The 21,176-nt window shown below is 46.9% G+C and overlaps 1 protein-coding gene across 2 annotated transcripts in view; it reads left to right on the plus strand.

Moving 5' to 3' along the window:
- Positions 1 to 21,176, plus strand: part of LOC103181848 (metabotropic glutamate receptor 8-like) — a 45,753-nt gene that overhangs the window by 13,864 nt on the left and 10,713 nt on the right. For both annotated transcript variants that reach the window (XM_042335318.1, XM_007898577.2), the window contains exons 3-7: positions 1,122 to 1,276; positions 1,464 to 1,601; positions 10,549 to 10,749; positions 12,031 to 12,170; positions 12,882 to 13,817. In XM_042335318.1, coding sequence (XP_042191252.1) covers positions 1,122 to 1,276; positions 1,464 to 1,601; positions 10,549 to 10,749; positions 12,031 to 12,170; positions 12,882 to 13,817 — 1,570 coding nt within the window. The remainder of the gene's footprint in view (positions 1 to 1,121; positions 1,277 to 1,463; positions 1,602 to 10,548; positions 10,750 to 12,030; positions 12,171 to 12,881; positions 13,818 to 21,176) is intronic.

The raw sequence follows: 21,176 nt of genomic DNA on the forward strand, positions 1-21,176 counted from the left end.
TTGACTCTGCAAGCCAAAGCCCAAATAATAAAATGTGTGTGGAGTAAGGAAACTTGCCCAAAGTTTCGCCCTGCCTGGAAATGGGAAAGCATGCCAGGTAGAACTATTGCTCAATGGGAAGAGACGTGCCTGAGCTGTGGCAATGCTCTCATACATATCATGTTGCTAACCAGAAAGCTCACAGAGAGTTCTTGGTACTTGCCATCAAGTGACTCACCTTCCATGGCTGTTTGTGGCATATTGCTGCGTACAAATTGGGCTGCCACGGTTGCCTACAAATACACAGTCACTCCACTTTACAGTAAATTCTGTGAAGTGCTTTGAGACATCTCAATGGTGTGATAAGGCACTTTTTCAAATGCAAGGATTATTATTATCTGAGAATCTGGAGCCGTCGAAAGGTACACTCGGTGTTACCAACACACACCCTCAGCACCAATTCTTGACCATCGCGTTTGATCTTTTGGTGTCTTGGCCGACAATCCCCCATGTTCATTTTGTGGCTGTTTGTGGGATGTTGTGGGATAAAAATTGTCTCTGCGTTTTACAACAGAACCCTGTGAAGAGAATTAAGAGGTCCTCCCGATGTGAAAGGTGCTTTGTCAAACACAAGGATTATTATTACAGTAAAACTCATATAAGTCGTATCAGTCGGGACCAAAACGTTTAATATCATTTACGCAGAGTCTAAGTTGCAGGTAAACTGTAGAAGTCATATAAAATCCGATTTAATCAATAATCTACACTGAGCATGCGTAATTCAATGCAGCCAGTAAGTGCAGGAATAATAGAGGATAGGAGAGTAATGTTACGATTTACGAGTGATAATTACGAGTAGTGCAAAGAAATCTAAGTGATTTTGATAGGAAACTGAATGGGATTCGGGTGGATGTATGACTTAGTCGATTATACAATTTATTTAAGTGAAGACAAGTGAGTTTTAATGTCTTAATAATAATTAACATCTGGAAGTGGGTTACCGGGACGAGAGATTGAGGGCAGAACTTGATAAGAACTTGCTGGGTGCTGTGTTGGGTGGAGGGTTGGGCGGGATTTGTGGAAGGATGAGATGGGCCGCGGGGTTTTGTCCACCCAAACCTGTGGTGTAATCTTCTCCACAGGCGTGTGCTGGAGGCAGCGAGGAGGTCTGTGCGGATCGGACACTTTCTGTGGGTCGGGTCAGACAGTTGGGGTGCCAAGGTGGCTCCTGTATATCAGCATGAACAAATGGCAGAAGGAGCTGTGACCATCCTGCCCAAAAGAGCCTCCATAGAAGGTAACAACACTGCGCTCTGGCTCCTTCCCCAACATAGAACAGAAACAAATCATAGAAACCCATGACACGTTGCAGAAACTCGTCAGGCATTGCAGAAATGTATCACGTATCGCGGAAACAATGTAAGCTGTATTATATTACCACGCTAAGTTCACACAGTCAAACTCTTCCTCCACCTCTCCCACAGGGTTCGATAAATACTTTAGAAGCCGGACACTGGAGAACAACCGCAGGAATCTATGGTTTGCCGAGTTCTGGGAGGAGAATTTCGACTGTAAATTAAGTTGGCACGGGAAAAGGAACAGCAAGGTCAAGAAATGCACAGGTAAACCAACATTGCTCAACACTCAACCCTATGTGTGGGACAATCTGGGTCTGGGTTGCACTGGACTAGGCTGCGCAGGGCTGAGTCGGACCGGGCTGGACTTGGCTGGGCTGGACTGGCTGGGCTGGGCCGCACCGGGCTGGACTCGGCTGGGCTGCACTGGGCTGGACTGGGCTGGGCTGGACCAGGCTGGACTCGGCTGCGCTGGGCTGCACTGGACTGGGTTGGGTTGGGCTGGACTTGCTGCAGGGAAGGTCGGAGTGTGTGTCAGCCAGGCTCAGTCAGAAAATTGTTTGTTCAGGGCCCCCACATCGGGACTTTGAACTCACGTTCTTCTGGAGGGATATACCCTACTTACCAAATTCCAGAAAGTCTTTGGCATAGGTTCCATGGAACATTGCTGTCCACAAATAGCTGTCCTTTTTCGCCCACAATATACAGCCATTGCGCTTTACAGTACATCCTGTGAAGCTCTTTGAGACAACGTGATTCAGCTCTACATCTAATGCAAGGATTATATTTTTAAATTGAAGAGCACTGTCCCAAGCTTTCCCACTGCTTGCCCAGCCAGGATCACCCTACCCAGCTATTGCTGACTGATCCTTACCTCTAATTCCTGTCGATGAGCCAGCCTGGCTGTAACTGCCACCTGGCTCAGGAACCAGATTAAAGACCATCACAGAGGGCTGTCTCGATTCTGACATTCCATTGCCAAGCACATCACCTTGGAGCCAGATGAGTTACAAGGAGACCCCACTTACCTCCGCCTTCGCCCTCCTTCCAAGGTCGTGCGATATGACTTGTGAGGATTGTTACTTAAAGAGATATTTCACAATTGGTACTTACTGTGCCTGTTAAACGTGAACTGTAATTTAATAGCCAACTAATTGGCCGACAGCCAACTCTCCTTATCTGTCAAGCAGAGAGGGTGAGAAAGTGGCGAAGAGCTTTGCCTCAGAAGGCGGTAAAGATCCAAACAAACTGGGGATGTTTTTGAAAGGGAGACGGAGGGATACTCAGGAAGTGAGGAGTCCAACAAAGTGGAATTGAAAAGATCCGCTGTGATAAAAGAGATATCTTGAGCTGCGTTGGGACTGAGTTCTTTAATGTAATTTCTGAGGAGGCTAATGGCCGCTAGGTCATATAATATTTATTAATTTTACCCATGTGTGTGTATGTGAAAGGGTTAGAATTTTGAATGCAGGCTCACGCGAGGCTTTTGAAGGCGAATCTGGAACAGCACTTGAAAGGGAATTGGATTAAGGGTTGAGGAAAATGGTGTGAAGGGTATGGAGGAATGGGATTGGACGATTCTGCAGCTTTTGCTGTGATCAAGCACGAACCACTGTGAGAGCAGCGATTGAAGTGTGGCTCCTGAAATCCAACAAATCCACTTCACACTCTGTGCTGTTCCATGGGGCTGTCAGTGTCCTGCAGTGTATTGGTGTTTACTATCTGTTAGAGCACTCGCCTCGCAAGCGAGAGAACCCAGATTCCCGGGAGGCAAGTTTCCTTACTCCTTACGCACCTCAGTTTACCTAGCAATTAGTAGGAATTCAGTTAGTCGATTGGCAGATTGTTTTCCAGGGGTAATAATCCCCTTAAAAAAATCGGTCACTCAATCCACAACTGTTTGTGGAATACTGCTTTGTGCAATTGGCTGCTGTGTTTCACCCTCAAAAATATACAGTCAATTCACTTTATAGTATATTCTGTGAAACGCTTTGAGATGTCTCAACGATGTGACAAGGTGCTATATCAAATGCAAGGACTATTATTATTATTATAATTCTGCTGCTCTATTGTGGGTAAAGGTATTGAGAGATTTCTCCATTCCTTGCCAGGTGTGGGCATGGCTCACCGATCGCATCTCTCCATCTGCCTTTGATTGGACGAAATGGCAAATTGCAGCCCGCTAACAACTGACAAACCTCTCAACACTGCACAATTGACAGTAATTCCCTGGAAGCCTGATAGAGTGCTGCCTTAATGATACCAAGACACACGATGCTTGACGAATCCTCATTTCTAGCCTGTTGCAGGCTTGGAATCTGTTTAATATCAAAATATTTCAGTTTCCTGTCATGCATATAGAGCAGAAATGGGAGTGATTTCGACTGGTCGTTAGTCGAGTTTCTTTTATGACGTGCATCTTAAGGCATCAGGCTCGGTTAATAATAATAATAATCCTTGCATTTGATATAGCGCTTTTCACGTCGGGAGGACGTCCCAAAGCGCTTCACAGAACACACTGTAAAGTGAATTGACTGTATATTTGTGAGCCAACGCGGCAGCCAATTGCGCACAGCAATGTCCCACAAACAGTCGTAGATTGAAAATGACCAATTATTATTGTTTTTTGTTTTGGAGGGATTATTATTAGGCTCTGTGTGGAGTAAGGAAACTTACCCAAGGTTTCGCCCTGTTTGGAATTGAACTCAGGTCTCTCGCTTGCAAAGCGAGTGCTCTAATCACTGAGCTACAGGACTCCAGTTGTTCGCATTCCCCACTTCCGAGGCAGAAGGTTGTGAGTTCGAGCCCGAAGACGGGGACTTTGAGTTCACAGTTTAGGCTGACACTCCAGTGCGGTGCTGTGGGGAGCGCTGCAATGTCAGAGGTGCCGTCCTTGGAATGAGACCATAAACCGAGATAACGTCTGTGCCTTTTTAAGTGCAGTCTTGAAAAAGGAAGGGAGTTTCTGTCTCCAATCCCCCAGATAAAATTGGCTGCTCACTTCAATGGCAGTTTGTGATACATTGCTGTGCAAAAATTGGTGAGAACCAGTGCAAAGCCAGCCCATAATAATGATGTCACGCTTATTTGACACATCGCCTTTCACATCAGGAGGACGTCTCAATGCGCTTCACAGGATTCACCGCAAAGTGTAGTGACTGTCTCTTTATAGATGTATAAAACGAGAGGCAGATGGTTCTGGACAGGACAGAGCTTGATTTACTTTGGGGTTGTTTGTTGAATTCATACTATTTCTTCCTGTTGTTTCTCCCTTCTCCTCCCTCCCACTTCCTCCACCAGGAAGAAGGCGATAAGCCTGCATCAGTGATGAGAGAGAAAATTCTTTGCTTTGTTGGCTGAGTTTATGTGTGACCTCTGTAATCACCGCGAGGGCTCAGGGGATTTTGCAGCAGTGCCTTGGCGGGGACAGATGCTTTATTGTGTGACCGTTCCTTTCAGCTGAGGCAGCGAAATTCAATAAGCAATAATAGGAGAATGATTATATATACATATATATTCATTGGGGAGCACAGCACCTGTAACATTTTATATATCTTGTTTTGGTCAAAGTGACAAATGACCTTCTGTCCATCTGTGACCAGGACTCCCTACTTGCCCTCTTTGACCTCTCTGTTGCCTTCAAAACCATTAACCACTCTATCCCCCTCCACTACCTCTCCTCTTACCTCAACCTTCACAGTTCTGTCCTTGAATGGTTCAGATCCTACCTCTCACACCATCTCCACTTCATCACCACAAACGGTTTCTCCTCTAGCCCCCGCACCATCTTGTGCGGCAATCCTCAGGGATCTGACCTTGGTCCCTCCTCTTCAATACCTATATGCTCCCTCTTGGTGACATCATCCGCATGGTCAACTTACACATGTATGCGGATGACACCCAACTCCATCTCTCTGCCTCCACCCTTGACTCCAGGTCCATTCCTGTCCTGAGAGAATGTCTGTCAGATGTCAAGTCCTGGATGATAGCTAACTTTCTTTAGTTGAACGTCAACAAGACCAAGGCCCTCTTCATTGGCTTCCATCAGTGCCTCCACACCACAGGCGCTGACAGCATCACCAAGGATGCACATTCAACCTTACTAAGCCAGTCTGGAACCCTCTTGTTTCACACTCAACTATCCTCTCTACCTCACATCCGTGCCATGACCCGCTCTGCCTTCTCCCACCTCCGCAACATTGCCCAGCTCCACCAGTGTCTTACACCGCAGGCCGCCAAAAGCATTCATAACATCCAGGCTTGAGTATGTAAACTCCCTGCTTGTCAACTTCCCCAATTCCTCTCTCCATAGACTTTAGATCAGAACTCTGCAGCCCGTGTCCTCTCCCGCACCAGGCTCCATAATCCTATCACCCCGATCTTCGCCTGACTCCACTGGCTTCCCATAACACAGAGTATACAGTTCAAGATCCTGGTCCTCACCTTCAAAGCCTTCCATGGCCTTGCTACCCCCTTCACCTCCCCAGCCTCGCCCACCACATCATTAGCAGGCGAGCCTTTAGCCAATCTACCATCTGGAACTACATTCTGCAGTCCCTCCGCTTTGCCCCCTCCCTTGCCTCCTTCAAGATCAATCTCAAGATGCTCCTCTTCGACCGTGCCTTCAATTACCCTCCTTTCCTCCCCCCCCACCCCACTTCCCTCCACCCGCCCCAATCCCGACCCCCAGCTCGGGTCCGAAACACTGACTGTGCAACGCCTTGGGACGTCCTTCCAATGTGAAATGTGCTATACAAATGTAATTTTGTTGTTTTGTTTTGCAACTTTGGAGAAGGAGCAAGTTTTGGTTTTGATGGTGTGGCTCTGACTAGATGGGAAGTCAGCCTGACTGAGTTGGTAGTTCTCTTGCCTTTGAGTCAGATGGTTGTAAATTGAAAACCCGCGTTGGGACTTGGAATCGTATAGTCTACAAGATTGACAGAGATGCCATACTTAGGATGAGATGAGATGCCGTGTGCCTGTCCAAGTTGGACATCAAAAATCCCACGGAACAATTGGAAAAGTGAAAGACGCTTCTCACAGTGTCCCTGCCCCACCAACAATTGATGACTCACTTTGTGTCTGTTTGTGGGACATTGCTGTGTGGAAACTGGCTGCCATGTTCAACTAAACGTAGACAGTCACTACACTTCACAGCTTATCCTATGAAGCGCTTTGAGAAGTCCTCCCGATCTGAAAAGTCCCAGATTTTATTTTTTATCAGATTTCACCTGTCCTCATGCTCCGCTCTCCCACTTCCCTCATTTGTGCAGTTTCTTCTCATCATTCTCATCAATTCTCTTCTTTCCTATCGATTGACACTTGCATTTATCCCAGCCCTTCACCATGTCACAACCATATTGGGATGAGGTGCTTAATCGGGAATATTAACAACAATCCTTCGCTCTTGGCACCATTTCACATTATCGAAATGTTTCAATGTGCTTCACCTGTAAAGCCCAGTGACTATGATCCATGAAGTGAAAAATGCAGCAGCCCATAAGTGCACTGCAATGTTCCACAAACAGCCGTGGAATGAGTGACCAATTTTACCTGGAAAATTGTTGGCCAGGACACCAGGAGAGAGAAACGCTATTCAATTTTCGAATTGTGCCGCGGCAATTTTAATGTCTACCTATACAGACACAAATGGGACCTTGGTTTAATGTCCCATCCAAAGGACCCCAGGCACCTCCAACAATGCAGCACTTCCCCCAGCACTGCACGGGAGTGTCAGCCAGACTATGTGATTCTAAGTTCCGACGTGGGGCTTGAATGCACAATTTTCTGACTCAGAAACGAGAGAGAGAGCAGCTAAGACAGTCTGATACCAGCATTGTTCTGATGTCAGGAGTGTCTTTACTGTAATATTTAATCTGGGGCAATAAGCACTTGAAAAATTGTATCCACTTGGCATTCATTTGCCCCCCCAGTGCAAGTGGGCTTTGTGAACGGGTGTAGGCTGGATGGTCTCAGGTGAGAATGGTGCTGTCCTTATTCATTTGACTTTGCCTTGTTTTTGAAACATTTTATGGAGTTATTTGTTCAGGGGCTGCCAAGCAGAAAGATGGTTTGTACAGGAGAACAGGGGAGAGTGAGAACAGGGCATAATCCAGGAATGACTGATAGACAGACTTCAGGGCAGACTGAGCGAAACAGAGAGATAGAGAGAGCCACAGAAAGGGCAGAGAAAGAGACCCCAAGATAGAGAGAGAGAAAGACAGAAAGAGAGAAAGATAGCCAACAACAACAACAAATTACATTTATGTCGCGCTTTTCACATTGGACGTCCCAAGGTGATGAACAGTTAAAGGTTTGCACCTGAGCTGGGGGTTGGAACCAAGAGATGTGAGGGGTGGGTTGAGGGTGGGAATGAGACTGAAGGCATGGTCAAAGAGGAAGGTCTTGAGACAGTCCTTGAAGGATGCGAGCAATCGGGCGAGGTGGATCAGAAAGGCTGAAGGTGGGTGGGTCAGAAAGGCTGAAGTCCTGTCCGCCAATCATTTTCAGGGCTGGGTCAGCCAGACCAATAACACTGCCTAACACTAATAACACAATAACACTAATATGTATGTTACATATTACTTTTATGTTACTTTTCTTAGTATTTTTGAGCTTCCTAAAATTCTTTTGCAGGAGGTTGATATTTTGTTGTCAAGCCATTTCTGAATAGGCGTATTAGCAGTCCCAGTTGCACCGATGATTACAGGAACTATGTTTATGCTGCCACATACGTCTGCACTCAATTGTACATCAATAGATTTCCTAATCTTTTCTAGTTCCATATTTTTATAGCCACACCAATAACACTACATGTTTATTATTATTATTACTATGAAAGGCAATGGGGTGAGGGCGGGGAGATCAAATTCACAATATTTTCAGACTTGCTGATGAATTAATTTAAGAATGTCAATAACTACCGGCACTCTGTCTTGTGATGGGATTAATAGAGGGAATCAATCCTCTGATTAAGAAACACCAAACATCGCTACACTCACTGGAGAGTTTACAGTAATCTGCTCATCCGTGAAAGAGGTCTCAGGAATTCAATTTGTACCAAACTGTGGCTGACACAAAAGGTGCGATTTGCTGGAATCAAATTGAATTGTGTTATCTTATTAGGAATTGCGACTGGCAGTCTTGTTGCTCTCTACTTTATCTCTGGTGAAATTCAGTGAGTTCGCCAAGAGCACAGATAGGCCAACACACCAGATCGTGTTGTTTTATTCCCATTTCCGCACCTATTCTCTATTCTCCTTAATTGTCATACTCTCTGAGCATGTGTGCACCTCTGTCTCTCTCTCTATCTCTGTTGATCTCTGTCCCTCTTGTCTGTCTGTCTCTCGCTCTCTCTGCGTGACTGTGTCTTTCTCTGTCTGTGTGACTCTTTTTTTTCTCTCTCTCTGTGTGTTTGTATTTGTGTATTGGTCTGTATGTGCGTGCGTTGACCAACACATGGGGCTGTGTACGAGGTGCGACCACACACACACACACACACACACACACGTGTCCCATTAAATGAGACAGCACGAGTCATTAAACACAGGTGTTTTGGAGCCCGGCTGCTGTGTGATTGCCGTGATTGGCCTCTGAGGAATGCTCCTTTGGGCTCTGCGAGCCGGCACTGTAAGACTGAGCAGCAGCTGCTCTGTGTTGAGATGAGGAGGGAAATCTCAATGGTGCAAGAGTGAAATGAGACTCAGAGGGAACGATGGTGAATGGAGTTTAGTGTAAAATGAGAGATTCCTGATCCAGTTTTGTCAGTAAATCCCGAGCAGCTCAGCAGGACGATTGTGTGGCTCACTGAGGAGTCACTGGCACTCACCCCTCACCAACACACCACATCTCTTGGGTTATGGGTTCAAGCCTCACTCACACACTCACACTCATACCCCTTATTCTGGCTTTGCTTGACAGCAGATCAGACTACACCTGGAGTATTGTGTCCATCTCTGGTCAGGTCACACCTAGTACAATGCCAGGTTCTGAGCAAGGGAGGAGAGAGTGAGAGATGATCCTGACAATCTCCTCCCTGAGTCAGAAGGTTGTGAGTTCAAATCCTCCCTCAGGACTTGGAATCACATAGTCCAGGCTGATGCTTCAGTGCAGTGCTGGGGGAGAGTGGCATTGTCAGATGTGTTGTCCTTCAGATGAAATGTTAAACCTCGTCCTCACCTACAAGGCCATCCACGGTCTTACCCCCTCCTATCTCTCTGACCTGCTGACTCCCTACCAACCTGCCCGCTCCCTCCGTTCAGCGGGCTCCGGCCTGCTCCATGTCTCCTGCTCGACCTGCCCTATCATCGGTAGCCGAGCTTTCAGCCTCTCTGTCCCCAGACTCTGGAATTCCATCCCACGGTCTCTTTGTCTCATTTCTTCCCTTGTCTCCTTCAAAGCTGGACTCAAGACTCCTCTTCAATCGTGCCTTCGGTCGCCCTCCCACCTCTCTGCCTTCCCTCACCCCTACCCCACCCCTTCCTCATGCTCGGGTCCTGACCCCTGACTGGCGCTCTATAAATGTAATTTTGTTGTTGTTGTCACCGAGATCCCGTCTGCATCTTCAGATGGACGTTAAAGATGCTATGATACTACTGAAAAAGAGAAGGGGTTTCTCCCAATGTCCTGGCTGACAATCCTCCAGATAAAATTTACTTCACGGCTGTTTATGGCATGGCTGTGCGCAAATTGGCTGCCATATTTGTCTACAAAAAACATTACTGTTTGCCGTTATGATGTTTTAGGCTCTGTTTCATCGTTTCACAGCTTTGATTTTACGACTTGATTTCCCAACTCTTCCCCCCATAAGATCAGATTATTCACAACTCTGCAGCTTGTGTCCTCTCCCACATTAAACATTGTGAACTGATTACCCCCATCCTCGTCGGCTCCACTGGCTCCCCATTCCCCAGAAGATCGAGTTTAAAATCCTCGTCATCACTTTTAAAGCTCTCCCAGTCTTGATATTTCCTGCAATCCGCAATCTATTAAAACTCCTTTTCGCCCCTGCCTTCAGTCATCTTCCCTCCACCATTCCCCCTTGCCCTCACCCCTCTCTGACCCAATCCACAGCTTGGGTGCAAACCCCTCATTGTTCAGCACCTTGTGACGTCCTCCCAACAAGAAAGATGCTGTATAAATGCAATTTGTTGTTGATGTGCTGTAAGAGGAAGAAGCCTTTTTTGAATGGAGCAACAATGTATTTTGATTGTAGGTCTGGAGAGAATTGGAAGAGATTCGTCTTACGAGCAGGAGGGCAAGGTGCAGTTTGTCATCGACGCCGTATACGCCATGGCTCATGCTCTCCACAACATGCACCGTGAGCTGTGTCCTGGCTTCATCGGGCTCTGCCCCATAATGAGCTCAATGGACGGTAAAGAGCTTCTGAGGTTCATCCGCACCGTGAACTTCAGCGGTGAGTAATCAGTAGTTCATCCGCACCCCACACACATACACGTACTTACACAATCATACATTGACACTTATTCAGTTGTTGTTGTTCAGGTGGACTATAAAGATCCTATGACATGATTGTAAAAGAGAATGGAGTTTCTCTTTCCTGGTGAATTCACTGACAACCCCCGGGTAAAATTAGATCATTTACTTTATGACTATTTGTGGGAATTTTCTGTATTCTGCAGCTGTTCTCACCCCTTGATGTATGTGAAAATGTTATTAGTGCTTTTGTACTAAGTGGCATCTGCTTCTCTCCTATCCCTGTCGGTCTGAGTCCCTATTTCAAAGTTGACTCAACCAAGTCAGAGTCACACACACAGACAGGTATTCCCAGTTAAATCCCAATGCCCGGTAACTGGAATGTCGAATCGGAGTCTGCTCGCACTAGTAGACCGCCGATGTTGACAATTACCATCCTTTTCTTGTCTAGAATACTACAGAGACTCGAGGATACATTTGGTGGAAACAAGCTCTTTATTAAAACCTAGCAACCCTAGGCTACTCTGCACATAAGGAACACAACAATGGAAGATATACAGCAATGGGAACAAACATAACAATCACATATAATTTAACAACTGGCAGCACAATATTCCGTTATAAAGGAATATAAAACCAACCCTGACTGTACAGTAGCCTGTACACATCAGTCACACTGAATGATGACCATTAGTTAACGACCATGAGGAGTGCCAAACGATGCCTTATATATGCATGTGGCTCCACCCACCGTATGATACGAATGCGAGTTTTTTCCCGCATTAGCGCCCATGTGTTATTTTACGCTGCAACTTCTTGTTAGCTGACTGGATCTATACCTTGTTGCAAACTGATGTCCGCTGTTTACTAACTCTGTGCCCCAAGCAGCTTCTGTAATTTGAAATCTTACAGAACCTATTTCAAGGGCCAGGCTTGCCCATTTCTCTTAAATATTATTATATAGTTATATATACGTATTATTTACACATTACAAAAGACTGCAAGAATAGGGTAACCGTAACAGTTTGTCCACAGTCACTACACTTTAAAGTGAATCCTGTGAAGCGCTTTGAGATGTGCTCCTAATGTGAAAGGCGCTGCATCATATTTCAAGGTCATTATTACTATTTGTTACCAAAGTGTCCTCACATGTTTCTATCCAAGCTCTGCTTGCGAGCCTGAAGCTGGCCAAGTGTAAGACACACTGCGCAGTAAAGAGGACTGTCTTTATTTTCCAGCTCTCTCTGTTTGTGATTCACAGGAAGTGCTGGCACCCCGGTGACATTCAACGAGAACGGAGATGCCCCCGGCCGGTATGACATCTTCCAATATCAGGTGACCAACGTGTCACTCCATGAGTACAAGATCATCGGCCAGTGGACTGATCAACTCCACCTGCACGTAAGACAGCGCACAGCTACATGCCTCACACACTGGGTCACACTATATACCACTGGGTACCTAATCCACATACGCTACTGAGTATCTCAGCCTTGGCGTTCACTCCAATGCAGTGCTTGGGGAGTGTTGCATTGTCAGAGGTGCTGTCCTTCAGATGATGCATTGAACAAGTTCTCTTCAGGTGGACGTTAAAGATCCCATGGACACTATTCATAAAGAGAAGGCAGTTTCTCTCTCTTGGTGTCCTGGCTGACAACCCACCAGATAAATTTGGTCACTCCATGGCTGTGGGACGTTGCTGTGTGCGAATTAGCTGCCATGTTCACTACAGTCACTACGCTTTTCAGAGACAGTCCTGCATGATAGACACCATATGAAATGCAAGGATTATTATAATTCTGTGGTGCTGCGAGTACTCGATGTCAAGACATGGTAGTAATAATCCCTGCATTTGCACAGCGCATGGAATCTTGATACATCTTAAAGTGCTTCGAGGTAAGCGTAGTTACTGTAGGTTTCCCGGTGAAACCTTGGGGTCAGCTTGGAACGTTTCCAGGTATACCTCCTGCCTCCCAGGAGTGCAGTTAATATTTTGATTACCCCCTTTTCTCCCCTTTTGTATCCGTGCCGATGCATCTCCTCCCCTCTCCCCTCAAAAAAGTAATTGTGTCTCTTCGGGATCCTTGAACCCTATGTCATTGGGCTTTGCAGATGGAGGACATGAAGTGGAGTGGAGGGGACCTGGCTATCCCGCAGTCAGTGTGCAGCCTGCCTTGCAAGCCCGGGGAGAGGATGAAGACAGTGAAGGGGGTTCCTTGCTGCTGGCAGTGCGAGCGTTGTGAAGCCTATCAGTACCAGGTGGACGAGCTGACCTGCGAAATGTGCCACTTCAACAAGAAGCCCAACGAGAATGGCACGGGGTGCGATCCCATTCCTATCATCAAGCTGGAATGGCACTCGCCCTGGGCCATCGTCCCCGTCTTCATCGCCATGTTGGGCATCCTAGCCACCACCTTTGTCATCGGCACCTTTGTCCGGCACAATGACACACCCATCGTCCGGGCGTCCGGTCGGGAACTGAGCTATGTCCTGCTGACGGGAATATTCCTGTGTTACCTGGTGACCTTCCTCATGATTGCCACCCCCGACACCGTCCTCTGCTCCTTCCGCCGCGTCTTCCTCGGGCTGGGCATGTGTATCAGCTACGCGGCACTGTTCACCAAGACCAACCGCATCCACCGAATATTCGAGCAAGGAAAGACGTCAGTCACTGCTCCCAGGTTCATCAGCCCAGCTTCCCAGCTGGCCATCACCTTCAGCCTCATCTCCATCCAGCTGCTGGGCGTGTTTGTGTGGTTCGCCGTAGACCCCCCTCACACCATTGTGGACTATGGAGAGCAACGGACAATTGACCCCGAAAAGGCCAGGGGCATCCTGAAATGTGACATCTCAGACCTCTCCCTCATCTGCTCTCTGGGCTACAGCATTCTGTTGATGGTCACATGCACTGTCTACGCATTTAAAACCAGAGGAGTCCCAGAGACATTCAATGAAGCCAAACCCATTGGATTTACAATGTACACCACGTGTATCATTTGGTTAGCCTTTATTCCAATATTTTTTGGTACAGCGCAGTCAACGGAAAAGGTAAGGCTTTCAACTGGCTTCCAACTCTCCTTTGCTCATGCGCCTGTGAAGTGCTGTGATAAATGAAGGGCTAATATCTATGGTCACATCGTTGGCCCCGCCAACACGCACAGAACGTAGGGTTTTGATATTACTTGGGATCCTCTCTATTGGTGTTTCTTTCATAATTAGCCCTTGAGCTATGAACCCAGCTCGCAATTTAGACTCTTTACTTTCTTCCCCTCGCCCCCTTCCCAATACCACTCATTTGTTGCTCGTGTCTATCCGTGGGGATATTCCTACATCATCGCTCAGGATAATGGACCTGAATGGGTTGCCTCCGTGTCTTCACCCTTTGTTCTGACTGAAGAACATTCCTTATCATGTGTTCTGTGAGAGGCACCGTTTAGGTGATTCATTTGTGGTGCCTCCATATCCACCCACCCTCCCCCCCACCAAATCCACGCTGACAGAGCTATGGTTTACAGACCAAGAGCTTAGCTAGCTCGTTCAAATCCATTCCATACAGAGTTTGCTGGCCTGACTTCCCCAGGTCGGGGTGTGGGGTTAGGGTAAAATAAGACAGGTTTATTGCTCCTGGTCGTCTACAACACACGCTGCAGATTATGTGTGACGGGTGGCAGCTGAGTGGGAAGAGGTCAGGTTCGGCTGTTACGCACTCTCAGTCGAGTGACCTGATGAAACTCACATGTGTTCACCCCGGTCATTAGGTCACGATGACATCACTTCCTGCTTCCCCGCCCATGCTGAGTCTGCCCAGAGTGAGCATTGACGCCAGGGCTGGACTAATCTCTTTATTTCCTGTGGGAGTATTCAGATGTGAATGTCTTCCTGTAGCCTCTAATTCCCCTGTCACTTATTCTTATAGCATCCTCAGGGTCCAAAACAAAGGGAAGTCAGGCCAGGCGGTGTCTCAAAGCGCCTCACATGACTTACCAAAATGTGCAGTGACTGTGTTTTGCAGGTGAACACTGATATCTCAGTGAATTAGAGAGGGGCTTTGCAGCAATGAAATGTAAGACCTGCGGTGATTAATTCCCATTCTCTGTTGGTTCTCCTCTCAGTCCGCCCTTTCACTTTCTCTTAATACCTTGACCACCAGGTCTCACCCCTTGCCCCGTAATGAGTCTAGACTGTAAGTTAAAAATCCTGACGTGGGGCTTTAACCCACAGCCTTCTGACTTGGAGACTGAGCCAGCCTAACACACAATGGACTATTGTTTGCGAGGAAGTGGCTGATGTAGATAAGTTTTCGAGAAAAAAAACATTCACTTTGTTTCCAGTTAATCTGGAAATTAATGCCCCTCGAGACATTCATCTGACAAGAAAGATGCTGTGCGAAGCAAAGTTATCTTTGGGATTTGAAGTGAGAAGCTCTGAATTCAAGACTATGACTCAGGCAGTAAAGGAGAAAAAACAGAAGTCGCTGGGAACACTCAGCAGGTCAGGCAACATCTATGGAGAAAGGAAAATGATTCAACATTTCAGGTCCACGACCCTTTGTTAAAACAGGGGATGACAGGATCCCTTGACCTCTACCCCATTTTCTCCTGTGTCTTCCTTGCCCTGCCTCCCCCCTCTCTGTTAGTCCTCTCCCTCGCACACATGCCCCAGTTCTGACAATGGGTCGTAGCCCCGAAATGTAGACTCACTTTCCTTTCGCCATAGATGCCGCCTGACCTGCTGAGGTTCCCAGCGACTTCTGTTTTGGTTTCAGATTTCCAGTATCTGAAGTATTTTGCATTCAATAAAAGGAGAGGTTTATCAAAATGTAGAATGATTTGATGGGCAGCTGTCAGAGCAGAGCTGATTAGGATCAAAAAAGCATTGGACAGGCACAGGGAGAGGAAGGCATAGAGGGGACAGAAAAAGAGTAGGGCTCTGTGGTTGGGATTGGGATGGACGGATGTTTGGAGGAGCAAATGAAGGGTTGTAAGCAGGCTGTTGTGTCGATGTGTGATATGTTGCTCTGCCCTGGAGCAAGTGATAAAATTGATCAGCCACATGACTTTGCAGAATACAGGGGTCAGAAAGCAGGGCTCAATGTCTGCAAAGGAGTGACCATGGTCTATATTCTCCACTGGAGCTCTCCAATCTCATTGCATTCCCTGCTTTTTGTCTGAAAGATTGTTGGCCTAGTCAACCTGGGAGAAATTCCCTCCTCTGTATGTAGAGTCACGGGATAACTAACGTCCACCTGAACAGCACAGACAGGACCTGGGTTTAACGTTTCATCTGAAGGACGGCACCTCTGACCACGCAGTACCCCTCCAGCACTGCACTGGCATGGTCACCTGGACTGTGAGTTACTGACATGGGGGCTTGAACCCAGAACCTTCTGACTCACGAGGCAGGAGTGCGATCAACCGAGCCAGGCTGACACCAAAGAGACTGATATCTTAAAAAGTAGACTGGCAGTGATTTGGGAGGAAAGGCAGGTAAATGGGACTGAATGGATTGCTCTTTCAAAGAGCAGCAAAGACACAACAATTATTATAACCTTACATTAAATACACCGCCTTTCATGTCGGGAGGATATGTCAAAGTGCCTCACAGGATGTACTGTTGAGCCGAATTGCCTTCTTCAGTGCTGTAAAGTTCTACACTTCAAGATCGATCTCTTTGAGATGTCCACCTGACGTGAAAGGCTATTAATGTGTAGTTGTTGTGGTGGCTTCAATATTAAAGTCTCCACACTGATTCCATGTCCTGTTCCCAAGCTGAGCAGAAAGCAAATGGGACCTGCAGTCGCTGAGACCTCATTAAATCCGTCAGTGCTGAGGGCTGTGAGAGCACAGGATGGAAGGGCTACGTGGATGGATGATCAAAACAGCTGTTATTACAAACAGACCCAATTTAGCTACCACAGCAGGCAATCACCGCCGGTTGATGGCTGTCTGCATTTGCATACCCGTCCACTGATGAGAATGGTCGGAGATTGATTCCAGATTATTGTCTTTACAAGTTATGACTATTTGTTAGGTCAGGATATCAGGGGATATGGGGCAAGGGCAGGTAATTGGATTTGAGGTACAGATCAGCCATAATCTTATAGAATGATGGAGCAGGCTCGAAGGGCTGAATAGCATACTCCTATTTCTATATTTCTATGTTTCTATGACAGGGCGGAGGTCTCCTCAGAGCGAAGCTTTCTTCAAGGTGACGTGATCGGCAACAGAATATCAGAATCGAGTCCGCCCTCTGTGACAGTCTCTAGTCTGCTTCCTGAGCCAGACAGGTTTGCAGTACTCCAGGGCACTTGCTGATGACAGCACAGCCAGCCTGGCTCATCGGCAGGACTTGGAGGGTTAGATCAGTCACTGGGGTAAGGGACTCTTCCCACTCAGCTCCTGTTAACCCTGCAAGCACAGAGTTCCAACAATTTATGCGTGGAATTTCCTTGTGTGGGAGGGATGCGTGGAATTCTCAGTTTAGTTTGGAAACTCTTACGAAATGTGATGGGTTTCCGCGTGTGTCAGATACCTGGCTGAACAGAAAAACACTAAGAACATAGGAACAGAAAGAGGCCATTCAGCCCATTGGGCCAGTTTCTCCAATGTATTAGATCTCAGTAAATCTTTTAATCCCAATTCCTATGCTTTCCCCCAAACTCTTAATATCTCTTAGTCCAGAGCCAGAATCCTAGGCTTATTAATGTCCAGCCTTGCACACTTGCGGCCTCTAGCCCTCTCCTTCTTCCCATTTATTTGTGAAAAGGTGGCTCAGTCGGTCACCCACTCGCCTCGGGGTCAGAAAGTCATGGGTTCAAGTCCAAGCTCCCAATCTAGGCTGACACCCCAGTGCAGTACGGTGGGGAGGCGGGGGGATGAGGGGAGGAGGCGATAGGTTTGTTGTCAAAGATTACATCCTTTGGATGAGATGATAAATCAAAGTCCCTTCTTTGCTTGTTCAGGTGTTCGCAAGAACGGAAGGGAATTTCTCCCTCGACAATCCCCTGGACAAAATTGTTCACTCACTTCGTGGCTGTTTGGTTGTTGCATTCACCTGCAAAATGACATTATTTTTATTCATATAGAGTAATTCACATCAGAAGGACATCTCAAAGTGCTTGATATTCACAGCTGTTGCACCACTTCATGGAGTCCTGTAGCAAAGTTGTTAGCCTGCTTGCCTGTCAAGCGAAAGCATTGGGTTCGGTTCTTGGACGAGACGAAACCTTAGGCAAGTTTCCTTACTCCCCTGTTTGCCTAGCAGTAAGAAGGAACCTGTTTGTTAGTCGATTGGTGGATCGCTTTCCAGGGGTAATAATCCCTCCAAAAAAAAATGTGGTCACTCAATCGAAGATTGTTTAGAACACTGCTATGCGCAATTGGCTGTCATGTTTCGCCCACAAAAATACAGTCAATCCACTTTTCAATAGATTCTGTGAAGTGCTTTGAGAAGTCTCAATGACCTGATAAGGTGCTGTATAAAATGCAAGGATTATTATTAGTATATATTAACATTTTACAGAGACTTTCTGAAGCCCTTTGAGACAATCTTGACATAAAAGATTGGGTGACAGTGGGAAGATTACTGTTATTGTTACGCACAGCCCACACACAGTCCTAATCCCCTCCCCCACCTTACAACCAGCATCAATGCAGCTCTCATCATGTCAGCTGAAGAGCTCCATATCAGCGGTCCCTCTCGCAGAGACAGGACACCTCACCCCTGCATGACCTTTCATTTTGCTGCTGAAATTGATTTGATTTGAGCTCAGTGACCGAGACAAGTTGACTGGAGAGTGACAGGCAGCTCTGGGGCTGGGACGGAACAAACACAAGACCTCCAAGCTGTATTCTAGGCTTGACTGTAGAATGGCGCAGCAAAAGCCGCAAACCCCAGATAAAGCTGAGCTCTTGGTGTGTTGTACACATGGCATAGGAAGCCCTGCCTTCTGCTCACACGCATCACGCGGAGCTTGACAATTTTTTTTAGTCAGCCGGGTGTTTGACACATACGGAAACCCATCACCATATTTAAGAGTATCTAAACCAAGCTGAGAATTCCATGCATCCCATCCACACATGGAAATCACAGAAGATAGGTTGTTAGAATGAATGCGCACTTTCTCCCTGAAGCGACACATCCTGCTTATCTAATTCCAGAAAGTATAAGTACAAGTTGGCAAGAGTCAAGGCTTGGGAACCCCCAGAGTGTGCGTTGCGGTAACTGCTGGAGTCAAACCAACTAAAACCACTTTGAGAGCACTGTCTGGCAAGCTTTCCCACTGCTTATTCAACTAGGACCTTCCTGTCAGAACTTTAGCTTGAAGGGTTAGAAGCTGACAAATGAGCATGCTGTGGACATCAGTCTGGCTCGGTGGAGCTCTCACCTCTGTGCCAGAAGGCTGTGGGTTTGAGTCCCAGTGTCGGGGATGTTGAGCTCACAGGCCAGACGCAATTGGAGGAAAGCCCTGATTGTATAGTGGACAGAGTTCATAGCCACTTAATCTCAAATATTGCACATAAAAAATTAATAATCTTTTGATTCAGAACTTTTCACATCAGGAGGTGTCTCAAAACTTTTAACAGAATTTACTATAAAGTGTAGTGACTGTGTGATTCACAGGCATCCTTTGTACCTCTCTCACCCACATTGCATAGTTACTCTCAGAAGCTCCATTCCCCATTAAGTGTGATATCCTCACTACAGGAGTGTGATATCCTCACTAAAGTACAGTGTGATATCATCACTAGTGTGATATCCTCACTACGTACATTGTGATATCATCACTTGTGTGATAACCTCACTACAGTGTGGTATCCTCACTCCAGTACAGTGTGATATCCTTACTACAGTAGTGTGGTATCTTCACTATAGTAGTGTGTGATATCCTTACTACAGTAGTGTGGTATCCTCACTACAGTAGTATGTGATATCCTCACTACAGTACAGTGTGATATCATCACTACAGTAGTGTGGTATCCTCAATATATTAGTGTATGATATCCTCACTACAGTACAGTGTGATATCACTAGTCAGTGTGATATCATCACTAAAGTAGTATGTGATATCCTCACTATAGTACAGTGTGATATCGCTACAGTACAGTGTGATATCCTCACTGCAGTACAGTGTGGTATCCTCACTAAAGTAGTATGTGATATCCTCACAACAACAACAACAACAACAACAAGATTCCATTTATAAAGCGCCTTTCACGTCAGGAGGACGTCCCAAGGCGCTGTACAGTTGGGTCAGGACCCGAGCAGGGGGGAAATGGTCAGGGTGAGGGGAGGGAAGGGAGGGAGCGAGGAGGGGGGAAATGGTCAGGGTGAGGGGAGGGAAGGGAGGGAGCGAGGAGGGGGAAGAGAGTCGAGAGGCGAGCTGAAGGCTCGGTCAAAGAGAAAGGTTTTGAGACCGGCCTTGAAGGAGGAGAGGGAGGAAGCAAGGCGAAGGCACTGGGGGATGGAGTTCCAGAGCCTGGGGGCTGAGAGGCTGAAGGCCCGACCACCGATGGTAGGGCGATTGGGGCGTGGGACGTGGAGCAGACCGGAGCCAGAGGAACGGAGGGTACGGGCAGGTAGGTAGGGGGATAGTAGGTCAGAGAGGTAGGAGGGAGCAAGGCCGTGGATGGCCTTATAGGTGAGGATGAGGATCTTGAAATCAATCCTCTGGGGGATGGGGAGCCAGTGGAGGCGAGTGAGGGTGGGAGTGATGTAGTCGCGAAGCCTGGTGCGGGACAGTACACGAGCTGCAGAGTTCTGAATGACGTTCTGAATTCTGTACTCACTACAGTACAGTGTGTGATATGATCACTGCAGTAATAATAATCCATGCATTTGATATAGAACCTCCTCGGGTCTTTGAGATGTCTCAAACTGCTTCACAAAATATACTGTAAAGTGAATTGATTTTATATTTTGTGGGTGAAACGCAGCAACTAATTGTTCACAGCAGTGTCCCACAAATAGTCGTGGATTGAGTGACCAATTTTTTTTTGAAGGCATCATTGCCCCCAGAAAAGCGATCCGCCCATCGACCAATAATCGGGTTCCTACTTACCTTGCCTAACGTTTGGGCCGGCCTGGGAAACAAAACCGAGTTATCTCGCTTGCAAGTGCCTCAAAGCAATACGCTATAGAACTCCAAAATACAATGTGATATAATCAGAACAGTGTGATATCATCACTATAGTACACAGTTTGTTATTGTCTCTGCAGTTCACATACTGACAGAGTCCTCTCTGGGATCTTTCTGGGATAGGTTTGAGTGAACTCTGATAATCACAGTGCTATAGAGTTTTTGGATGTGAGCAGTAATTAAGCAGACTCCCAGCAAGCGTGCGACCGCATGTCCCTGTGGAATGTGGACACAGTAAATGGGGTGTAAAGCAAAGGCAGCCCAAGTGG

This window comes from Callorhinchus milii, unplaced genomic scaffold (genome assembly GCF_018977255.1).
Source record: "Callorhinchus milii isolate IMCB2004 unplaced genomic scaffold, IMCB_Cmil_1.0 Scaffold5, whole genome shotgun sequence".
NCBI classification, from domain to species: domain Eukaryota; kingdom Metazoa; phylum Chordata; class Chondrichthyes; order Chimaeriformes; family Callorhinchidae; genus Callorhinchus; species Callorhinchus milii.